Source organism: Hippopotamus amphibius, chromosome 7 (assembly GCF_030028045.1).
Source record: "Hippopotamus amphibius kiboko isolate mHipAmp2 chromosome 7, mHipAmp2.hap2, whole genome shotgun sequence".
In the NCBI taxonomy this organism is placed as follows: Eukaryota; Metazoa; Chordata; class Mammalia; order Artiodactyla; family Hippopotamidae; genus Hippopotamus; species Hippopotamus amphibius.
In genome coordinates, this window is record NC_080192.1 from 126,353,732 (window position 1) to 126,377,187 (window position 23,456).

Sequence of the window (23,456 nt, forward strand, 5' to 3'; positions counted from 1 at the left end):
CTATAACACCCCTCTACCCTGCCACTCCTGTTTTAGCGATGGCCTTTTCCCATTTTAAGATACTTTTACTCAGTTTTGGGGAGGACAGAACAGCCAAGTATTATATTTTAATTACCAAAACCAATTCTGTTAAGTCTGGACCTGGGGAGGGCATGCAGGTGGTCAGAGTTCAGTCAAAGGGGACCGGCTAGGACTGGGGGAAGAAGGCGGTTAGCGGGGAGAGAAGCGCCAGCCAGCACGTGGTACGTTTAAACGCAGCCTGTAAAAACATAGTCTGTAAACATCTCGGGGCCAGTTTTACTTATAGCGACCGAGGGACGTTCCTGTTCCTGATTACTAGCCAGCTAACTAATCCTGGTACAGGACTTCAGCTTAGACAGCGCTTTGAAAGGCTGTGTCTCTCTTAATCCTCTTGCTCCCCGACAAGGCTGGTGGAGATTTGTCAGCGGTCAATTGTTTATTCTGCACACATTTCAAAGAGGAAAACGAGGCCCCACGCGGGAAAGGAACCCGCTCCTGGGACACTCAGCGAAGACCTCAAGGCTCCGCGAAGGGCCAGCTGGGCCTCTGCAACCCCCTCTGGGACGCAGGCGCTGTGGCTGAACTCTTCCCGCAAAAGACCGCCCAGCCCCCAAGCGACTGCTTCAATGCTACGCGCAGCGAAAGGCGGAGCCTCGCCCGGCCCTACGTCACTAGCCTGCTCCTGCGCCTGCGCGAGTCGTCATGCTGTCAACCAGATCTCTGGGTCTGGTCTTGCTACCGCTAGGGTACCTCCGGAGGTGGCCAGGGTTCGGGGCCTGTCCATTTCTCCGCCGCCTTGGGCAAGAGCCCTTCGAGAGAGCCCGGTTACAGTGTTGCAAATCCTCGCCTAGAGACGCGCGAGATGGAGAGCGCGAGGCGGCAGAGAGGAAGGCCTCGGGCGCAGAGTCGCCTCCATCTCTCCCTCCGCGCGTCAGGGGACTTGGGGCCAGATGTCTTTCGTCCCTGGAAAGCCTCAGACTGCCGACGCCGCAAGAGGAGTCACCCCCTCGAGAGCGCGAGGGCTCGAGTGGAGACCAGGGCCAGTCGGGTCCCGCACACCGGGGGTCCGGGGGTCCCTCACTGCCCGCCTTGGCCCAGTCTGCCACCAAGGACGAAGAACTTCATGTCTCCTCTTCCTGGTCAGCTTCCAGAGAGGTGCCTTTTCGGGCTGGGGAGCTGATTTTAGCAGAGACTGGAAAGAGAGAAACACAATTTAAAAAATTATTCAGGTTGAGCAACGCCGGACACTTAAATAGTAGCTGGGGGGCAGTCCCGTTCAGCGAGATCGTGGGGAAGTTGCCCGGCCAGATACTGAGGAGCTCCTCTGGTAAGCACTTCATGCTGAGAAGGCCAGCATTGGAAGACTATGTATTACTGATGCAAAGAGGGCCTGCCATAACATATCCTAAGGTAATGCTATGGGAGTTAGGTGCATATTGGTTCCACAACGAGCAAAACAGATGCAGTACTGCAGACCTGATTAATGTCCTTAAAGCACATCTCAAAACGTTTCCAGTTTTTATTGTTCTCGGTTTTTCTTTTTTAACCAGTGGCTATGACTTTTATATATTTTATGATTTCTAATTTTAGGAAGAAACAGCCAGATTTTAATTTTAACTTGGGAGCCTCGATTCTCTGATATGTAAAGTGATTTACTATATAGAGAGATGTGGACTCACTAGGCACCTAATAAGAATGTATACTGATTCCCCATAATTCTTCAGTTTGCAAGTTCAGTATTCAAGAGACTGTTGAACTCTTGGGGACAATTTTTTAGTACCACTGTGGTGACATTTTAAGCATCATGTTTAATCAGCCATGTTATTAGAAGTATATTTTATCAACAATAGATATATTACTATGCTTTTCCCATTAGAAAAAAAAGTTTTGTATTAAAACAGCTAAAATTAGACACTAAACATAAAAGCAATATTATGTATAAGTAAATTACCTACCTAGTTCCTTGTTGCAATCTTATACTCACAATCATCCATTGCCAGAGGTTTATTTTAATCATCAGTCACAGTCCTTGAGTAGAATGTTCCTTTGTAATTGCAACAACTCCTCCTCCTAGTCCTAGATGAGGAATCATTCATTCTTTCGTTAGCAAGTAATCACCTGCCTTATATACTCAGGGCACTATTTTTAGGGAGGTGTAGTGGTGAACCACAGTCCTTGCTCTCAACATAGACCTTATGTCCTAGAGGAGGTGACAAGGAACAAACAAGTAAATGAAAGAATTAGATAATTTCAGGTAGTGCACAGTGCCACGGAGACAAGTAGATTAACAATAACATTGTGTTGGGTAACCTAGGGGAGCAGAGTATTTTATGTCAGGTGCTTAGGGAAGGTCTCTGGGGAGGTACATTTAATAAACTAATTAAGGAAGAGCCAGCTGTGCAAAGATCTAGGAGCAGAGTGCTTGCAAAGGGAAGAGTATTGCAGAATTCCTTCTGTGGCCTGAGTAAATTAGGTGAGGGAGAGAATGGTATGAGATGTAATGTGGTTGCAGATATAAGAGTATTTTATTCCATGTGCATTGGGTGACTGTTGGAAGGTTCCAAGTAGGAATCCAGTCTTAATTTTGAAAGGTCTGCCTAGGGACTAAGAAAACCTTTATGGAAGCTTTAGGCCAGAGAGCTAAGCTCCGTAAGCTCCCGATCGAAAATTTTTTACTATATCGATTTTTTTTCTACTTTTGACTGTTCTGACCTGGCCATAAAAAAAGGCTTTTGTCATTTTATCTTGCTTCCGCAGGTCTTTTTTCTCCCCACTGGACAAAACCATGAGAGAGTAGTTGTATTTTATAAAGTTATAAAGATAAATCTTTAATGCACTTTATCCCTTTCTAGTTGTCACAGATAAAAGTCACAGTGTTCTATTCTAAGAAGGAATTTAAATATTGGACTTGCTAGGTGTTGACTTCTCTTTTTATCTCCCAAGTGCTGGCTGTAGGAAATTTGACTTCAACTTTTACAACTTTGAAATGCTTTTTAAGAGAGTACCTCCACTGACTTTTGAAAGCTGGTCTCCACCGTAGAATTACATAGTTTTATCTTAATATCAAAAGTTGGTCTGAGGGAGCAATTTTAAATAAACATCCTAACAGTTACGTGTAAAATGTGAACATTTCACAAGGATCAATATCAAGCACTTTTAGGTTTGGAGTGGAAGTATAAATGGCAACACTCCCTAAATTTTTCTATTCTATTCTATTCTATTCTATTCTATTCTATTCTATTCTATTCTATTCTGTTCTATTCTATTCTGTTCTATTAATTTTATTTTATTTTATCTGAGTCCTGTGGCTTGCAGGATCTTAGTTCTCTGACCAGGGATTGAACCTGGGACCATGGCAGTGAAAGAGCCAAGTCCTAACCACTGGACCTCCAGGGAATTCCTAACACTCCCTAAATTTTTAAATTAATCTTTTCTGCTGATTTGCACGTTTGGAATACTTATATAAGGACAGCCGGAGACTAGAAATTGTTGCTACTTAAGACTGAAGTGCAGCCCAATTATTAAAACCTTTGGCTGAGGATTAGGTTTATATTGTTGAATTAGGAAAGACTAAAAATTCTGCTGAGGGGAAAGAAAAGTAAGTCTGGAAAGATTGTTTGAAAGCCTAAAGTTTTAAAATGTATAAAAAACTCAATGCTAGAATGATATTTCATAACTTTGGAGGAGTCTCCCTGTAGCTTCAAATCCCTTTTGGAAAGAGGCAGGGAAATGAATAAATGCTATTCCCACTCCAGTTTTGGACTGAAATTGCTATGTATAAAATGGGATCCAACCTCATTCCACGGAGACCAGGTAACCTGAATGGCAGGAAGCAAAAGTTAAAGTGTGCTAAAGTTTTTTAAAATTTTTATAATTCTGAGTTTCTGTGTCTTATATGAAAGAGCCAAGGAAGTAGAACTGCTTCTCTGGGGCATTTCACTGAAATGACTCCTGGAGCTGCCTTCTACTGCCGAAGATATCTGTGCCACCTCCCACCTCTTCTCCCAGGTGCCTGGCAGGTGGGAGAGGATATGCATGTCTGGAAGACTTTGTGACTGAAACTTTTTGACTAATACACCTTAAAAATTATGTGTCTTTGTATCATTTGGTTCAAGCCTTAGTCCATCGTTTCAGAAAATACTTTTTTGGCTTTTAATTAGACAGCTGTACCTGTTAAATAGTTCCTTATGCAACAAAACCTATATTTAATATGCAACTTTGTATTTTAGAATTTTCACAGCAGTTTTTGCCACAGAAGGAAAAGATAATAAAAAAAACTTACCAGATGTGCTGCTTATTAGCAACTTCGAAAGGTTTGCTATTGGGGGAATGTTGAAATAAATGCTAACATTTAATTTTTTCTCTCTCTATAGCATTTGTAACATATAGTGAAATGATCAACAGTGTGGTGTTTAGGAGATGTTTGGGAGTTCAACAGCAGTTCTACTTCTGACCTGCCCACTTAATTCCTGGCTCTGTGACTTTGGGCAAATTACTTAATTTTTATTTCTCATGCTTATAATAGAGATGGTGATACTTTTTTCATATTATTATTCTGATTAAACAAGATAATGTTTGAAAGCAGTTTGCATAGTTAACAGAAACCTGGCATCTGATGAAGTTTCAATAAACAGCTATTACTACTATCATGATATTCCTGTTAACAAAACAATTCTTTAGTTATAAAGTTTGGCAAATGAATCCTCCTGTCTATTCCTGGTATCCTAATTCTAAATGAGAAGTTCATCATTACATGCAGAGATTATGTAATAGCTTCCTAAGTGGTCTTTCTGCCTCTCATTTTCCTCTATTCTAGTACATCCTGTATTCCTCTGACAGATTCATCTTTAGGAAATGCCATTCATATTACCTCAGTGGCATGCCCCAGTTATTCACCAGGTTAAGTTCAGATTCTTTAGCCTGGATTCAAGTCTCTCCTTATCGCTCCTCCCGAGATGGGCAAACTATATTTATTCTATCTCTTTTTTTGTTTAAAGCTGTTTCTACCTTGTGACTGTTGCCTTAAATTCTCCACTCTATATCTTTAAGCTAGGGCAGTCTGCTGATTTCTCCTTTCTCTGGGCTTCTATTGTTACTTATTGTCTGTAATTTCAATATTATACTGAAGTGCTTCTGTATTTGCTAATTGATTCTTTTCTTTTTTTAAAATTAATAACTTATTTTATTGGCTGTGTTGGGTCTTTTTTGCTGTGCGCAGGCTTTCTTTTAGTTGCGGTGAGTGGGGGTTACACATCGTTGTGGTGCACGGGCTCCTCATTGCCGTGGCTTGTCTTGTTGTGGAGCACGGGCTCTAGGCATGTGGGCTTCAGTAGTTGCAGCACATGGGCTCAATAGCTGTGGCTCACGGGCTTAGTTGCTCCGCGGCATGTGGGATCTTCCTGGAGCAGGGATCAAACCTGTGTCCCCTGCATTGGCAGGCGGAATCTCAACCACTGCGCCACCCAGGAAGCCCTGCTAATTGATTCTTAAATCTCTCATTTCATCAAGTAAGATATAAACTCTTGGTAGGCAGGGCCAGAGTTTAATCCTTTTTTTTCCCCACTTCTTTTCTCCAAGTCCAACCTAATGTTTGTAAGAGTAGATGCTTAGTACATATTTACTGGTCACAGAGTCACCCACGCTGTGTTTGCATCATAGGATGTGACCATGTTGCTGTTGATGATGAATATCCACCCTGGTGATACTGTTTTGGAAGTTGGCTCGGGCTCTGGTGGAATGAGCTTATTTTTATCCAAAGCAGGTAAGAGATTGGGATAAATGAGTTGAAGTTAGATGACAAAGAAAACATTCAATCTGTTCATAATAACAGAAAGTTAAATAGATACAGGTGTTTCAAAAAATATTCACGTAACTTTGCATAGAGAGCATTCTCCTTGGAATCAAATGTAAGCAACTAGTTTTCTTTCCATTTTGTACATTTATTCATCATTCTCTGTCTACCCCTCACTCTTTGCTTTCTGTTGCTCCCACCAAACTCTTTTTTAACTAAATTTTTTATTAGAACATAACATAGCTGTAGTGCTCCTCTGAACATTCTTGTACTTGTCTTTTGGTGCACACATGTACATGTTTTTGTTGATAACAGTGCCAAGTGAATACTCCGTATGAGAGAATATAGAAGGAGGAGGGCTGTCCACTGCTGGAGAAGAGTCATATACTATCAGGGGCAAAGAATTATCATTGTGGTTCATGAATAAATTAATTGTAATATAGAACTATTAAGCTAAAGCTAGATCATGAAGAAGTTTCCTTTCTTTAAGAAAGTCTCTAAAAATTGTCAGTTGATAAAAGTACTGCTTGAAGGTAGCACCTGATCAAAAATCAAGAGGTATATAGTAAATGTAAACACCTGCTCATGTTCCCACCACTTGATTTCTGGTTGCTGTTGTAGCTGATTATTTCTCCCTTTGACCACTTAAGTCTCTGATTGTCAGGGTTGCTTTGGCTGGTTTGGCTGCCTCTGCAGTGTTCCCTTTCTCTTCTAATAACAGATAGCACTCTCTTTTGGTAGATTTTTTTTTTAATCATTCATGTTGTTTTTATTAATGCATTCTTTTTTAGCTAATAAACATTATTAGAGCAGTTGTAGGTGTATGTGGGTAGGTTTTTATAAAGATTACAGGTAGACATATACTGAATTAAACTTAAAGCTTTTGGTTTTTGACCTAATGTCATCATCACAAACATAATCCAGCTTATACTGGGTCAGAAAATTCATTTTGGGCTCCTTACATCTTTTGTTGGACTCTTTTCTGTGCATAGTTAAAGGCAGCCATTTCTTCACAATCTGTGACAGATTCCTAAATGCATTTGACAAAGTGAATTTCTAAAAATTTGTGACAGGAGGAATGTCCATATTTCTAATACCTACAGTGTTGGAGGATTGTCATGGCATGAATCATCCCAAACTATGAGTGATCAAGAAATTATTGCTATTTACCTTTAGGATGGATTTTTTTTCTCCATAATTTTCTTTTCTAAGTGTTTAGCTTATGCTACTATTAACATTAATTTTTATCCCTTGAGAACATGATGACTTACAGCTGGCCTTACATTTTAAAGAGACATGCTGCAACTTAAACTCTTCATTTTAACTATAGACTGATAGATCTGAGACAGCCTCCAGATAGTATCAAATCACCTCTTGTAGAGGTGGGTAGAAAATTAATTGCCATAAGTTAAAATGTAGTAGTTTTCTGTGAAACTGCAGTATTACTATGATAAATAGTTTGGAAGTTTTTCAGACACACACAAAAATACAAGTATCTTTTAAGTATCTGAAAGGCCTAACCTCATCCATAACAAAAGACATGCAAATTAAAACTACAGTGATAAACTATATGCAATTTTTAGATTGACACAGATAAAAAGTTTGATAACTCTTTGTTGGAGAGAATATGGAGAAATAGGCACTCTAATACATTGTTGGTTGAGTGTAAATTGGCATCATTGTTTTTTCGAGGACAATTTGGTAATCATTCTCAAAACAAAAAAATTCACATATCCCTTGAGTCAGCAATTCCATTTTTAGGATTTTATCTTGTAGGTACACAGGCTCATGTGTACAAAGACTTAAGCAAAATAATTTTCATTGCAATATTGTTTGTTATAGCATAAGACTAGAAACAAGTTAAATGTTCATTGGTAGGTGACTGGTTAAATAAACTGTGAGGCATACCCATACAGTGGAACATAATAGCTATTTAAAAAAATGCAAAGATCATTAATTACTGAAATAGCATTGGTAAATAAGAAGGAAGGTACAGGACAGTATATATGATAGGTCACAACGTGTGTGAAAAACACAGAAAGAGATACTTGCACACTGGTACTATAGGCACTGACTCTCTTGGGAAGGGTAAATAACTATGGTGATATGGTTGCCTCTGAAGAAGGAGGTTGATTGAGGATTTGGGATAGGATAGAGACTTTTGTAACCTTGAACTACTTGAATTATTTTTTCATATTCATGTAATATCTTTGCAAAATAAAATTTTGACATTCTTTATGAACTGATTAATATTATGTAATGTCATAATTTTTTTAAATTAAGTTGGATCACGAGGACGAGTCATAAGTTTTGAAATTCGAAAAGACCACCATGAACTGGCTAAGAAGAATTACAAACGCTGGTGTGCTTCATGGAAAATGAGTCATGTAGAAGAGTGGCCAGACAATGTGGATTTTATTCATAAGGATATTTTAGGAGCAACTGAAGACATAAAATCTTTAACATTTGATGCGGTAAGTTTTCTAAAGTGAGTCCTGTGATACTACCTAATACTGAGTACAAAGAAAACAGGGACCACACTTCTTTTGTATGGAAAAGGGTCTTCCTTCATTATTTGCCCGATTTCTCTAAGAGTGGGAGGAATGTTTTCCTTTAATATCAGGGTGGGGTTTAGAACAGAGAGATGTACTGAATTAGGGGCCAAAGTTGTTAATAAATGTGGGGTAATGATGAAATACTAGGAGGAGCAGTTGAGCATCACGGACCTCAACATGTCAAGGAGGAAGGAATGATAATTTGGAAGCAGCATTTGGAGCATACTGTGCCCCGCACCTGACCTTATGTTGTGAGATTTGGGGGAATAAATACCCTCCATTTCTGAGGGAAGAGGCATCTTTAGACAGTTAAAGTCAGGATATAGAGGAGCATTAATTAAAGATGTTGAGGATTAAGACATATTTATTGTGAACAAAGCTCCAGAAATTGGAGTGGAGGGATTTGTGAGGAGGTGGAGAAGTGGGAGGTTAAGTTAAGGGAGGAGAAGCAGTGTGTATCAAGATAGAAGGATAGATGATAAGAAAATGCCATTTTAAGCTGTGACCAGTGATGGTGGAGATGTGGGACATAGTGGTATTAGTTGACCTCAGAGTTTCAGAATTCTAGTGTAAGTTGCCTTATCCTTGATGATGTCATTATCAGTTCATAGTTTGACACTGTGGACTGAGGTCTGGGTAAGGAGTCTTCTTTGATTTTCTTAATTGGCTATTGGAAGATTAGATTATTTTAGGACCTTTATAAGAGAAACTAGGTGAAAAATGAAGTAAAGTTCAAAGAAGTGATTTTTATCAGGACTGGTTCCTATCTCTAATATAACGAAAGCCAGTAGTTACAGTGGCACAGCTTCCTGGACACAAGGACCACAGTTTTTTGTTTTATTTTTTTCTCATCCTTGTTTGGCTTGCATATTATAGCTCAATAAGGGTAGAAAGAAGACTTGTTCTATATAGGCTGTCCATAGGAATGTCACAGATACCCGGGAGGTTAACTGGCCATCAGAATTTTGCTTGATGAGCATGAAACACAACAAAAGATTTTAACAATATTGCTACAACTTTGTAGAAACGTGCTGAAGCATCCATCCCTGATTGAAAGGAAAGAATACTCCTAGCTTTATTGAATTGAATCTCTCTTGAATAATAGTGTCAGATGAATACTCAGAGAGCATATAGAAGGAGGAGAACTGTCAGCTGCTGGGGAAGAGTCATATACTATTGGGGCAAAGAATTATAGTTGTTCATAAGTAAATTACCCATAATATAGAATTATTAAGTTGAAGCTAGATCATGAAGAATTTTCCTTTCTTTAAGAAAGTCTTTTTTAGTTTTGCAAGGAACCTCCATACTGTTCTCCATTGTGGCTGTATCAATTTACATTCCCACCAGCAGTGCAAGAGCATTCCCTTTTCTCCACACCCTCTCCAGCATTTACTGTTTGTAGATTTTCTGATGATTCCCATGCTAACTGGTGTGAGGTGATACCTCATTGTCGTTTTGATTTGCATTTCTCTAATAATTAGTGATGTTGAGCAGCTTTTCATGTGCCTCTTGGCCATCCGTATGTCTTCTTTGGAGAAATGCCTATTTAGGTCTTCTGACCCTACTGGGCATATACCCAGAGAACACCATAATTCAAAAAGACACATGCACTCCAATGTTCATTGCAGCACTATTTACAATAGCCAGGACATGGAAGCAACCTAAATGTCCATCAACAGATGAATGGGTAAAGAAGATGTGGTACATATACAATGGAATATTACTCAGCTGTAACAAGCAATGAAACTGGGACATTTTTAGAGACACGGATGGACCTAGAAATTGTCATACAGAGTGAAGTGAGTCAGAAAGAGAAAAACAAATATCGTATATTAACACATATATGTGGAATATAGAAAAATGGTACAAATCAACCGGTTTGCAAGGCAGAAATAGACACACAGATGTAGAGAACAAACATATGGACAGCAAGTGGGGAAAGCGGGGAGGGTTGGGGGTGGAATGAATTGGGAGATTGGGATACCAAATTGTACACTCTAAATATATGCAGTTTATTGTAAAAAATAAAAAATAAAAAAAATTAATTTAAAAAAAGTCTCTAAAAATTGTCAGTTGATAAAAATACTGTTTGAAGGTAGCACTTGACCAAAAATCAAGAGATGGATAGTAAACATCTTGGGGGAGGAGGTATTTATTTATTTTATTGAAGTATAGTTGATTTACTATTTTCTGTGTTATTTTCTGGTGTACAGCAAAGTGATTCAGTTGTACATATATACATATTCTTTTTCATATTATTTTCCATTATGGTTTATTACAGGATATTGAATATAGTTCCCTGTGCTATATAGTAGGATCTTGTTTATCTATTGATATTTTATATATATAGTAGTTTGTATTGCTAATCTCAAACTCCTACTTTATCCCTTCCCCACCCCATTTCCCCTTCAGTAACCATAAGTTTGTTTTCTGTGTCTGTAAGTCTGTTTCTGTTTCATAAATAAGTTCATTTCTGTCATATTTTAGATTCCACATGTAGGTGATATCATACGGTATTTGTCTTTCTCTTTCTGACTTACCTTACTTCACTTAGTATAATAATCTCTAGGTCCCTCCATGTTGCTGCAAATGGCATTGTTTCATTCTTTGTTTATGGCTGAGTAATACTCCATTGTATATATGTACCACATCTCCTTTATCCATTCCTCTGTCGATGGACATTTAGGTTGCTTCCGTGTCTTGGCTATTGTAAATAGTGCTGTTGTGAATATTCGGGTGCATGTATCTTTTTGAATTAGAGTTTTCTCTGGATGAATGCCCAGGAGTGGGATTGCTGAGGCATCTGGTAGTTCTGTTTTTAGTTTTTTAAGGAACCTCCATACTAGTAAACATGAATTTCTATTCATGTTCCCACTACTTGACTTCTGGTGATTGTTATCCTAGTTGATTATTGCTTCCTTGACTACTTAATTCCTCTCCTAGCTGCCATCTCACCTCCTGGGCTTTCACACTTCCAATTCCTTCTCCTCATCTTTAGACTAATCTAGTTCTCATAGTATCACTTTCCTCCTGAGAAATCAATTAGGAGCTTCTCATTCAAAGATTTATGGTGTCCTTCAGAATCTGATCTCAACCTTCCTTTCCTGCCATCTCAAATGAGAGTAGATGAATAAAAAAAGTGTTAAAGCACAGACAGAGAACAAAACAAGACAAAATGGCTTATAAAAGATTTCTAACAAATTTTAACAAATTTTGTAAATAGCCTAACTACCAAAAGAGGAATGGACATGATGGAATACTAACAATGGTATTATTTAACATAGTGAAATAAATGTACTATATCTACATCAATAAAGCTCCCCTGAGAAAACCATAATTCAAAAAGACACGTGTACCCCAGTGTTCACTGCAGCACAATTTACAATAGCCAGGATATGGAAACAACTTAAATGTCCATTGACAGATGAATGGAGAAAGAAGATGTGGCACATATATACAATGGAATATTACTCAGTCATAAAAAGGAATGAAATTGGGTCATTTGTAGAGATGTGGATGGACCTAGAGTCTGTCATACAGAATGAAGTGAGTCGGAAAAACAAATATCGTATGTTAATGCATATACGTGGAATCTAGAAAAATAGTACAGATGAACCTATTTCTGGGGCAGGAATAGAGACACAGTTATAGAGAACAGACCTGTGAACATGGCGGCGGTGGGGGGGGGTTAAATTGGGAGATTAGGTTTGACATAAATATACTACCATGTGTAAAATAGCTAGTGAGAACCCGTGGTATGGCACAGGGAGCTCAGCTCAGTGCTCTGTGATGACCTAGATGGGCTGGATGGAGGGGGTGGGAGGGAGGTCCAAGAGGGAGGGAATATATGTATACATATAGCTGATTCACTTCATTGTACAGCAGAAACTAACACAACATTATAAAGCAATTATACTCCAATAAAAAATAATAGGGACTTCCCTGGTGGTCCAGTGGTTAAGAATCAGCCTTCCAATGCAGGAGACACAGGTTCGATTCCCTGGTCCAGGGAACTAAGATCCCATGTGCTGTGGGGCAACTAAGCCCATGCACTCTCGAGTCCATGTGCCACAACTAGAGAGCCTGCACACTGCAACTACTGAGCCCACACGTGCTAGAGCCCGCATGCCACAACTAGAGGGAAGCCCACGTGCCGCAGTGAATATACCCCTGTGCTGCAACTAAGACCTAACACAGCCAAATAAATAAATAATTTAAAATAAATAAATCTCAAAGACATAATACTCAGTGAAAAACGAATTATGCAAGAATATTCATGGAATGGCCATATATATAAAATTTTAAACACAGTACCATGTGTTGTTTGTAGCTATATACATATGTTGTAAAACCATAAAATTACTTGGGAACATTTCCAACTTCAGGACAATGATTATCTCTGAGGAGAGAAAAGGAGGGTGTGAATAGAGGGAAGTAAGTTTTGGAGTTTATTCAGCCTGGTTCACTCAGGCTCCATAATAGCCAGTATGATCTTGGGTAAATTTCTTAATCTTTCTGTCCCTCGGTCACCTCATGTGTTAAACAGGACTAGTAATTATTAATAATAATACCTACTTCATAGTGTTGTTGAGGATTAAATGAGGTGTTTATGTAAAATGCATGCTATATAGTAAGCATTCAATTAATATTAGCTATGATTTTCATCATTATGAGTTTTCTCCTTTTCCCTTTTCTCCATCTGTTTAAATTCCACTCTTCAAAGCTTAGATCAAATGTTGTCTCCTCCATGGAATATACCTTAATCACCTACATGGAGGATTATCGTCTTCCTCTGAGTTACTGAACCACTTTCTTTAGTCAGCAAACATCTGTGAGAGACCTGCTGTGTGCCGTGTACTATGCTAAGACAAAAATAAATTATACATTTAAAGGAGCTTTCAATCTAAAAGAAGAGATAGACATACAAACATTTATTAGAAAGACTCAGAAGCATGAAACACTGTGGCTGTAAAACTGGGTCTAATGAGATGAAGCTGCAGATACAGTCATGCAGGACTAGGTAATGAAGAACACTTGTGTGTATATCAAGCTGGGGCATGTAGACATTATCTTGTATAATTGGAAACTGCTGATGAGTTCTTAAGTAGGCGAGGAGAAGGTCCAGATTCCTGTTTCAGAATAATTCTGGTGGAAGAATGGAATTTACGTAGTCTATGTAGAAAGCTATTGTAATGTTTCAGTAAGATACGAGAAGGTCCTGACAAAGCATTAGCAGTAGGATGAATTTGAGAAATACTAAGACGTTGATTTGTAGGACTGGATAATTTTAATCCAAACAAGATCAAAACCCCACAGATTCTCAAGAGAATTCGAGTTAAAGAAAATAATGACTCTGAATTTCTGATTTGAGGGGCTAATGAATGGTAATGTTGTTAGCTGAGCATAGTGCTTTGGATTGGCAAGCTTCTTGGTAGTCTGATTTTTGGTCCTTGTTGATAATATAATAAAACTGCAGTCAAAGAAACCCATTTATGTCCACAATGTTGGCCCTTTGATAAATCATTGAAATCTTTACTTAGATATCTAATAGGTGTCTTAAACTTGTGTCCAAATCTGAATTCTCAAATTTTCTCCCCAAGCTTGTTCTTCCCATTGTCTTAATCAGCTTCCTCAATAGTAAATGACATCTCTATTCTTTCAGTAGCTTAGGCTAAAAACATTAGATTCATCCTCACTTCTTTCTCTCACATCCCAGAGCCAATTTGAATTCTAATTGGCTCTGTGTTGTCATCACGTCCGATGCTATTTGCTATTGCAAGTTGCTGTCATCTTTCCTTGCCCAGGTCAGCATGTACTAAATGCCACTGAATTGTACACTTGAAATGGGAAATTATCACACTCAAAAAAGTTTAAAAAGTCAGGTCATGTCTAAAATTCTCCGGTGGCTTTTCTCTTCCTGAGTAAAGTTAAAGTGTGTAAGATTCTGCATAATCTGTCCCTCCCCCATTCCCACCACATCCCCACCATCTGAACACTCCTCTTACCACTTTCCCCCTTTTGTCTCCACTGCAGCGACAGTGGCCTTCTCAGACACACCAAGTGTCCTACAGCCTCAGAGCATTTGTATTTGCTGTTCTCCCCATCTGGAGCACACTTCCCCCCTAAATTTCCACAGGGTAAGCGTAATCATTTTCTTTAGGTCTCTTCACTGACCAGCCTGTGTATAAAATAGCACTTCCTTCCCCTGCCTGTCACTCTATCCTTCATATTCTCCTTTATAATCCTGTAATTCTTCATGTCACTCATTACCCTCTGAATTACATATTTACTGGATTTTTATTTAATGTCTATCCCTTAATTAGAATATAAGTTCCTATGAAACAAAATAGAATATAAGCTCCCATTATATTTTTACCTCTTAGCAAAATACTAGGCACATGGTAGATGCTCAATAAATATTTTGTGAATAAATTGATAATGATGACCCATCATTACTGTTTTTTTTTAAACACAAACAATAATTTCTAATTTAGTAAAGATAATGATGTGCCAATTAGATTAGCTTTCTGGAGTTATCTATCAGTAGGTCACTTTATTTTCTATTTTGACTGTATTTTTGTTTTCAATGAATTTTTTAAAATTTCATTTACTCATTGTATTCATTTGACATCTTTTGAGTACAGCCCTGTATTCTGCAACTGAATAAAGAGTAAAGAAATAAGGGACATGGTTCTTGGCACTTTAGAATCTTTAAAATTAATATTCAGAACTTTTGAACATAAAAATACATATTTGAGATAATATGAATTTCTGTTGCCAAAAGCTGAACTAAAGCATTGAAACTTTACATATACAGTCGACCTTTGAACAACATGGTGTTTAGGGGCACCGATCCTACGTGCAGTCAGAAATCTGAGTATAAATTATAGTCAGCCCTCCCTATGCATGGTTCTAACATATCCAGGGTTCCACATTTTCAGATTAAACCATCCGCAGATTGTGTAGTATCGTAGTGTTTCCTATTGAAAAAAATCCTTGTGGAAGTGGACCTACGCAGTTCAAACCCATGTTGTTTAAGGGGCAACTGTGTGTGTGTGTGTGTGTGTGTGTGTGTGTATAAAATATAGTTAAAGATGCATGTATTATCAATATTGCCAAGTATGAGACATGCCATTACAATTTTTATGTAGTTGAGTACTGTTACAAATTGTATAATTATAAATATGCTTTTCTGAGAGGAGTAAAATGACAGTCATTAGTACTATATTCTAAAAAATGAAATACTTTAACTGGGTAATTGCTTCCCCAAAGTGTATCATTTCACCACAAAAAGAAAACACATGGCTTATTTAAACAAAATTCAGTCTGATTCTCTTTCCTCCACCACAGGTAGCTTTGGATATGTTGAATCCTCAAGTTGCTTTGCCTGTTTTATACCCAAATCTTAAACAGGGTGGTGTATGTGCTGTGTATCTAGCAAAGTGAGTAATGTGACTGTTCTTTGTAATGTTATTTTAAACACACTTTTATTTTGTTTTAAGTACTAGGCTAAAGTGTTCATTTTGTAACTGACTTAGGTGTGTGTGTTATCTCATAAAACTTTTGTGAAACAGCATGTCCCAAATTCAGTTATATTGCTATTTAAATCATCTTTTACATAAATGGTAATATAAGATGCCCATTTCTTCTAATAATATAGAAGAAAAGTTTTTAAAAGTGTAATGTGAACAACCATGTTATAGCCTCTATATTTTTTTATTTAGTATTCTCTTCTTAAGTGCCCTAACCTGCATTTTTACTTTTTCCTCCCTCTTGATTTAAGCATAACATTTAAATTGGGGTAACAGGTATAGTGAACTTAAAAATAAAGTTACTGTTGTAGTAGAAATTTAAAATATATTTTTCACTTTTTTGAAAGCATCACACAGGTTATTGAACTTTTAGATGGAATTCGCATCTGTGAACTTGCCCTCTCATGTGAAAAGATAAGTGAAGTTATTGTCAGAGATTGGTTGGTTTGCCTTGCAGAACAGAAAAATGGAATTTTAGCTCAAAAAGTGGAACCTAAAATCAACACAGATTTACAATTACATTCTCAAAAGAAAATTAGAATTGAAGGTGAGATCTTTCAAGATGACGACCATGGTGAGCTTCAGTTTTATTTTATGCGTATGTTTGCAATAATAAATACATTCCTGAGTGTATTGGGCAATACATTATAAAAATATTTCAGGGATTTATTTTTTTTTCCTATAGAAATTGAAATGTGGTATTTATTCTGTTAAATAAAATCTCTAAGAGAGAATCATGACTTTTCCTGCCTTTTATGTAAAACTCTGATACCTTTGAAGAATTGAACTTCTTATAATATTCATATTTTACTTGTGACAGGGAGGTTGGCTTATGAAATACTTTAAATATACTAAAGAATGGTTTAAATTTAGATCAGTGATTATCACTGAAGAGAAAGAATTTAATAGTACCTGATATGCAAATAGCTAATAGTCCAAAAAGCAATTTCTAGGATGTTGCTGAAACTTTTTAAAGAACTAAATTTAGGTCCTTGTTTTATGTACACATTATTTGGGCCATAAACAAGTTTCCAGATATCTGTTGATTTATGATATGGGCTTATCCATTTATAAAACCATATATAACTTTATCATGTAATTCTTGACAAGTTGTTTCTGTAAGGTAACTGTCAGAATAGTTCCAAAACAAATGCTAAAAAAAAAAAAAAAAATCTGAGAGAAAAGCTTACAGGAAAGGGACAGTGATTTGTTTTTTAACAGTTTTGGGAACAAATTATAAAATATTTTATGTCGCTTACAATACATTTTATTTTATTTCTATAACAGAAGAATCACATTCTGATTTTCCCTATGGATCATTTCCCTATATTGCTAGACCTATACACTGGCAAATTGGTCATACAGGTGAGTAATTTTTTCAGGCTATATTATATGGTATTTTCTTCTCATTATTGCAATGACCTTACCTTTTTCTCCCCTCAAATTAGCTTTTCTTGTGAAGTTGAGGAAGTGCAAACCACAACTTAACTGAGTACCTCAGATCACAAGTGATTTGAAGACTTGAAGAAAAGTATCAAAATAGAACTTTATATTATTACTACTTTCACAGATTGGTATTTTTAGCTACTACGATTTGTGTAACTTTTACATGTAATTTTGAAAAGTAACAAATACTAGAGAAAGATGTGTATCATTTCAAAACTGCTTAAATGTCCCATTTTGACACTTGTCTTGCAGTTAGTTTGACATTTTGTAGTAAATGATTCCAAGTTAGTTTAGTAGAGCCATCTCATTCTTCACTTCCTGTAAACCACTCCATAGATTTGTCTTTCTTCATGAAATTAGTTTTCTTTTCTTTGTTTGATTGATGGTCATTGGCTACCAAAATAAAATATGCATTTTAAGATAAATTTTATGTATCTATGTATTTTAAATACATATTTTAATGGCTTGTATGTGTCTTAAAAAATAACAAATCTGGACTATAGTAAATAATGGGGGAAAACTGATAAGAATGATATAGCTATCTTAAAAATTGTAACAAAAGATGTAGCAACTCTTGAATCTCTTTTATCTTTCTCAGAATCATTTTAACATTTTGAAAGAACATCAGAATTATTCTCTTGTTATATAAATCAAATATATGGGGAGTTCCCTGGTGGTCCAGTTGTTAGGACTCAGTGCTTTCACTGCCGTGACCCAGGTTCAATCCCTGGTCAGGGAACTAAGATCCCCCAAGCTGCGTGGCACAACCACAAAAAAATGTTTGGAGAGATGCACTTTATAAATATAAATTAATTAGGACTAGGGCTTATTATTATTCATAGGCACCATGAATAATGTTATTTAGCATTTATCATGTGCTTTACATTGTGTTAAGAACTTTATAATATGTTTTCATTTAATATGTGTAGCTCATCCTTAAAGATATCCATATTTTACAGATAAACATAAGCTTAGAATTATTATTTACATATAGATGTTTTATACGTTTTGAAGTAGTAGTGCCTGGGAGGATAAATGCTACTTATCCCTTAGGCTAGAACTACTTAAAATAATATATATATTCTAAATAACATTTTACATATTTTTCATTCTGTGGGAAAATTTAGTCTAAAATCTCTGCCTTTTTAGACTTTACAGCCTAGAGATAGACAGACATTAAATAATCACACAAATATAAAACTAAAACTGTTATAAATACTTCATAGAAGTACAGAGTATAATAGAGGCTTTGCTCTGGTCAAGTAATTACCTGTGCAAGTGTCAATTGAGCTGAGACCTGAAGAATAGATAAGAGTTAACTACAGCAGGGAAAAAGAGAACAAAAAAAGGCCAGTGATGGGGCTGACTGAAAGAGACTGGAAAGGTAGGTAGGGGTCAGGCCATGCAGGTTCTTGTAGACCTATCTATCCTAAGAAAAACAGGGTGATATGGAAGGATTTAATGAAGTAAGGAGTAACATGCTTAGATCTGTGTTTTGGAAAAAAATCACTCTGGTTGCATTTGGAGAACTGATTGAATCATAAGCAGAGTAGTCTTCTGGTACCATTTCTGAATGGTAAGTATCTGAACACTCATACAATAATAATGGCTTTAAAGTTTTCATAACATTTCCAGATATACAGAAGCTCTGATGTACATTTTTAAATTCCACCATAGCATACTCCCCTTTATTCTGCCCTTCCATTTAACTACTAGTGAAATTATGTCCTTCATTTATGTTTTGAATGCAGGCCCTAATTGTACTTCTTGGAGAAGGGGCTGGCTTAAGAGCAAAGAAAAGTTGTGCCTTCTCCTGCTTCATGTAGAATAGTTTCTGTTCAGTACACCATGCTCAATAGATGTTGAATTGAACAAGACCTAACGGTGTCCATTCTAATACTGAGTTGAAAACCAAACCAGATAAGCAAATAAACGTTTATTTATATAGTTAATCAAAGTCTAGCCTAAGCCCTTTATCCATCTCTCCATTGAACACGAAGTATGTTTATAATCTGGCTTGTGGGACAGATGCCTTCTTCTAAAGTTAGCTTTCTGTGTTCATATCTGGCTCTCATTTGCCATAATATAAACTCCTAGAGATTTGTGACTAATTCACAGCTGTCTTCCCAGTAACTTCCAGAGGCCCTGACTTTTCCACCCAGTAAATGGTCAGTAAAAGTTTGCTGATGGCTTGAAGCCTACACTGGATCAGGTGTTATTTCATCTGTTGACTTGGTTGTTCTAGGGGGAAATTTAAGTGTATATCTCATGGATTATGGAAGACTTTGAATTTGAACTTTATACTTCAGAGTCAGTAGGAACTTCTGAAGTTCCCATGGTCATTTAAAAGCAGATATTTTCTAAAAGTCTGTTAGTGGTGTCTGAATATTTAAAGGAAGGAAAAAGCTATTAAATCAGAAATTTCATAGTAATACATAGTATACAACTATGGGGTGATTTGTATTAATATACAACTATGAGGGGTAGAAAAGAGGCAAGTGTAAAAAAATACTATGAAGGAAGAACCAGATAAGCTGGTGGTTCACTGGATATAGAGGGAGAGAAGCTATATATATATTCAGACTTTCATCTACTGTTCGGAAGCCTGTTCCCTTATTTCTCTGGGCAAAACAGGAGTCAACCCAGCTCATAAATAACTTCCTTGGAACAGCCTTCACTAAGTCTCTAACCCTACAGAATTAATTCTGAAATCTTTTGTGCTCATTAATGTTGATCATATAATTAGCATTGCCTTTATCACGTCATTAATTTATAAGTCCTGATTATGCATTCATTAAGGATTTTAAATTGGGATGACTAGAACAGTGGTAATGACAAAAGTAAATAAGAAAGTTCAGAGAAGAGTTTATTTTTTGAGGAAAAATCATTTGGTTTTAGATTATATAACAGTTGGAATGTCTCGTGCCTGCCTACATGACCCAGGACTAAGGTTTGGTATATTGCTTTTATCCCTTGGCTTCACTCTTAAATCTGGGGAGTCCTCAGATAATACATAATAACAGGTACCCATGTTTCAGATATACTAGCATAGGTGTCATAAGGCTTAAGATAGCATAAGGAAAAGAGAAAATGTAGTTTAGTTAGTATAAAAATGTTCAGTCTATTCAGATAGAACTGGGGTCCCATCTTGCTGTTTTCATTGTTGCAGTTTTACTTTGCAGCTGTGACTTTTCTGAGTTTGTTCCTTCATCAGTAAAATGAATGTCATAGTGCCACTTCAGGATTTCTTGGGGGGTCAGGTGTTAAATGAGACTACCTTTTATAAGGTAGCTAGCACATGATTGGTGATTGTGATGCATGTAAATTTGTAAAGAATGCCTCATCTATCTCCCACAACCTTATCAAAATCAACTATTTTATTCTTAATAAATGCCATAAACAAGTTTATGTAAACCTTGTTCATTGAATATGTTGTTTTGAGAAGAAAAATTTAAGGCAGAAAAACATGTTTTTAACCTGAAAAACAAGAAGTTACTTGCGTTTGAAAGAAGGATGGAAGCATTGATACAGCTATTGCTAAGTTTTACCATAAAAGCCTAGAGCAGAGCATCAGCTCTTTGTGTCTCTCCTGGAGAATGAATTGAGTTGCTGCAACCACAAACCTTAGGTGATTCCAAGCACCTTATGTGAACTGGAGGAAGAAAATTTTGCTGGTAGAGGCCACTACTGGGCATCAAAACAGCTACTGAGGCAGTAAGAGACAGACCACCATTCCTGATAATATCATGTTTCCCTTAAGCCTCTCCACCCCCAGTTAGCCCACTGCCTTGTTAAGCCTGTTGAGGGAAAATGAATGTAAATGTTTATTGGTCAAGTGTATATATAACTAATAATTTTTCTTTGTATTGCCTACCCAATGTTATCCTGAAACAATAGGGTTTACATTTAACCTGAATTCCTACTAAGAACAAAACACAAATGAGTAAATACTTATTTCTTCCTGTATGGGACGTATGTATCCTAAACCAGTGTGTCAGGGCTTTCATTCAGGGACAGGATGAAAGCACAGTTCCATTTACAACTGCCCTAAATCAAGTGCCCCACTTTTCATCCAAAATCCCTCAAAGACCTGCTTTTCTTTTTTTTCTTCTTGAAGCAAACCTACTGGCAGAACCCCTTACTCCATGGGTGTGCTCTGATTTCCTGTTGAAATATCAAAGCCTAAACGTAGGGTGTGACTACTCGATATCTAAGGGGCTAGTTTGAATAAGTGGAAGTGCTTCTGTTCTGCTTTCTTTAAATATTTGTTCAAATTATGGTTGGAATTCTCTCTCAGTTCACTCCATACAACCTCTCATCAGGGACTTCGTTCTTAACGCTTTCACCAATTCCTTAGTCCTTAGCAATCTGCTAGACTTCTGTGGCAGCTTATTTTCACCACCAAAGGCAGGATCTCATCAAAGGGGGCAGTAGAGCATTATAGGAATTCAGGCTGTAGTAGAGTCAGACCTGGGTTCAAGTGTCACTCTGTCACCTTGGGCAAATTATTTAACCTCTCAGCTTCTGTTTCTTTATCTACAAAGTGGTGGTACTAGTATTTACTTTAGGGTTGGCTGTGAATATTAAGTGAGGTTATGAATGTAAAATGCTTAACACATTGCATGGAACATTTTAAACATCTAGTAAATCTTATCTATTTTGAGGATCAAAGAGTGTAGGCAAAAGGAGCTAGGGGAGAGGGGAGGGATACTAAAAGTCAACTCTTATAATTTAGCCTATGGTAGACCCTACTTACTTTCAAATATGAGTGAACAAATAAAAGTTACACTTGGAGGTGTTACATGGGAAGAGACTATACTGTCAGTCAGACTATACTGAGTGATTACTATGGCCAGGGAATGGAACAACGACAGGCATGACCCCTACCTTCAAGAGTCTTAAGAGTCTAGTGTCTCTGTAAAACTTCAGTAGCCACTGCTAATCTAATAAGAATAGGTGAAATTCTGAAATAATGTGGGTCTCATTATAGAATTAGAACCATAAGAAATCTGCCAGTCCTATCTTCAGATGGGTGAATATCTGGGACAAAGGCTTTATAAGAAGTAAAATGGATCACTGCTGGTAGAATATTATTCTGGTTCTGTTTCAGTTTGAGAAATGTCAGAGAAATACTCAACCTTATAATTTAAATGAAAATTAGGGTATGGTTGACTAAAAGTATTTCCAGTTCCTATGATTATTTTCAAATTGATATAAAATACCATTGTTCAAAACCACTTAAATCCCAAAAAAAGGAAATATGCAAATAAAGTGTGGTACTTATGTCATGACTAAAAATCAGGTTTTCAAAGACTAAATAATGACATGTGGAAATGCTTTATGATAGGTGGGAAAAAAGCAAGCATAGATACAGTATGGTTCTATTTTTTAAAATAGAAAATAGAAATAGAAAAGTGTATAGTATTACAAAGCTATAGTAGTCAAAACAGTATGGTATTGACATATAAGCAGACACATAGATCAATGGAACAGAATGGAGAGCTCAGAAATAAACCCATACATATGGTTAATTTATGACAAAGAAGCCAAAAATATATTGGGAAAAGACAGTCTCTTCAATAAATGGGGTTGGAAAAACTGGACAGCCACATGTAAAAGAATGAAACTGGACCACTATCTTACACCATATACAGAAATCAATTCAAAATGGATTAAAGATTTGAATGTAAGGCCTGAAGCCACAAAACTCCTAGAAGAAACAGAGGGTAAGGTCCTTGACATTGGTCTTGGCAATTGTTTTTTGGGTTTCACACCAAAAGCAAAAGCAACAAAAGCAAAAATAAACAGTGGGACTACATCAAGCTAAAAAGCTTCTATACAGTATAGGAAACCCATCAACAAAATGAAAAGGCAACCTACTGAATGGGAGAAAATATTTGCAAATCATATATCTGAGAAGGGGCTAATATCCAAACTATATAAAGAATTCATACAATTCAATAGAAAAAAAAACAATTAAAAATGGGCAGAGGAAATGAATAGGCATTTTTCCAAAGAATACATACAAATGGCCAACAGGTATGTGAAAAGGTGTTCATCACTGATTAGCAGGGAAATGCAAATTAAAACCACAATGAGATATCTCCCACC

General features: G+C 36.9%; 2 protein-coding genes across 4 annotated transcripts in view; one reads left to right on the forward strand and one right to left on the reverse strand.

The window, feature by feature from the left end:
* The first annotated feature begins 672 nt into the window (after positions 1 to 672).
* On the forward strand, positions 673 to 18,734 carry TRMT61B (tRNA methyltransferase 61B). Of its 3 annotated transcripts, none has more exons than XM_057742734.1 (7): positions 678 to 1,431; positions 5,680 to 5,782; positions 8,096 to 8,286; positions 15,718 to 15,809; positions 16,247 to 16,446; positions 17,187 to 17,264; positions 17,348 to 18,734. In XM_057742734.1, the coding sequence occupies exons 1-7, from the start codon at positions 724 to 726 to the stop codon at positions 17,389 to 17,391; spliced, it is 1,416 nt and encodes a 471-aa protein (XP_057598717.1). In that variant the 5' UTR covers positions 678 to 723; the 3' UTR covers positions 17,392 to 18,734. The 3 variants fall into 3 exon arrangements, with proteins under 3 accessions (XP_057598718.1, XP_057598717.1, XP_057598715.1); XM_057742732.1 differs by having other exon boundaries at positions 683 to 1,431; positions 16,247 to 16,473; XM_057742735.1 differs by lacking the exons at positions 15,718 to 15,809; positions 16,247 to 16,446; positions 17,187 to 17,264; positions 17,348 to 18,734 and adding an exon at positions 14,401 to 15,124 and having other exon boundaries at positions 673 to 1,431.
* SPDYA (speedy/RINGO cell cycle regulator family member A) overlaps positions 17,434 to 23,456 on the reverse strand; it is a 31,996-nt gene continuing 25,973 nt past the window's right edge. Inside the window, exon 6 of the mRNA XM_057742740.1 lies at positions 17,434 to 17,738. Coding sequence (XP_057598723.1) covers positions 17,650 to 17,738 — 89 coding nt within the window. The 3' untranslated portion in view covers positions 17,434 to 17,649. The remainder of the gene's footprint in view (positions 17,739 to 23,456) is intronic.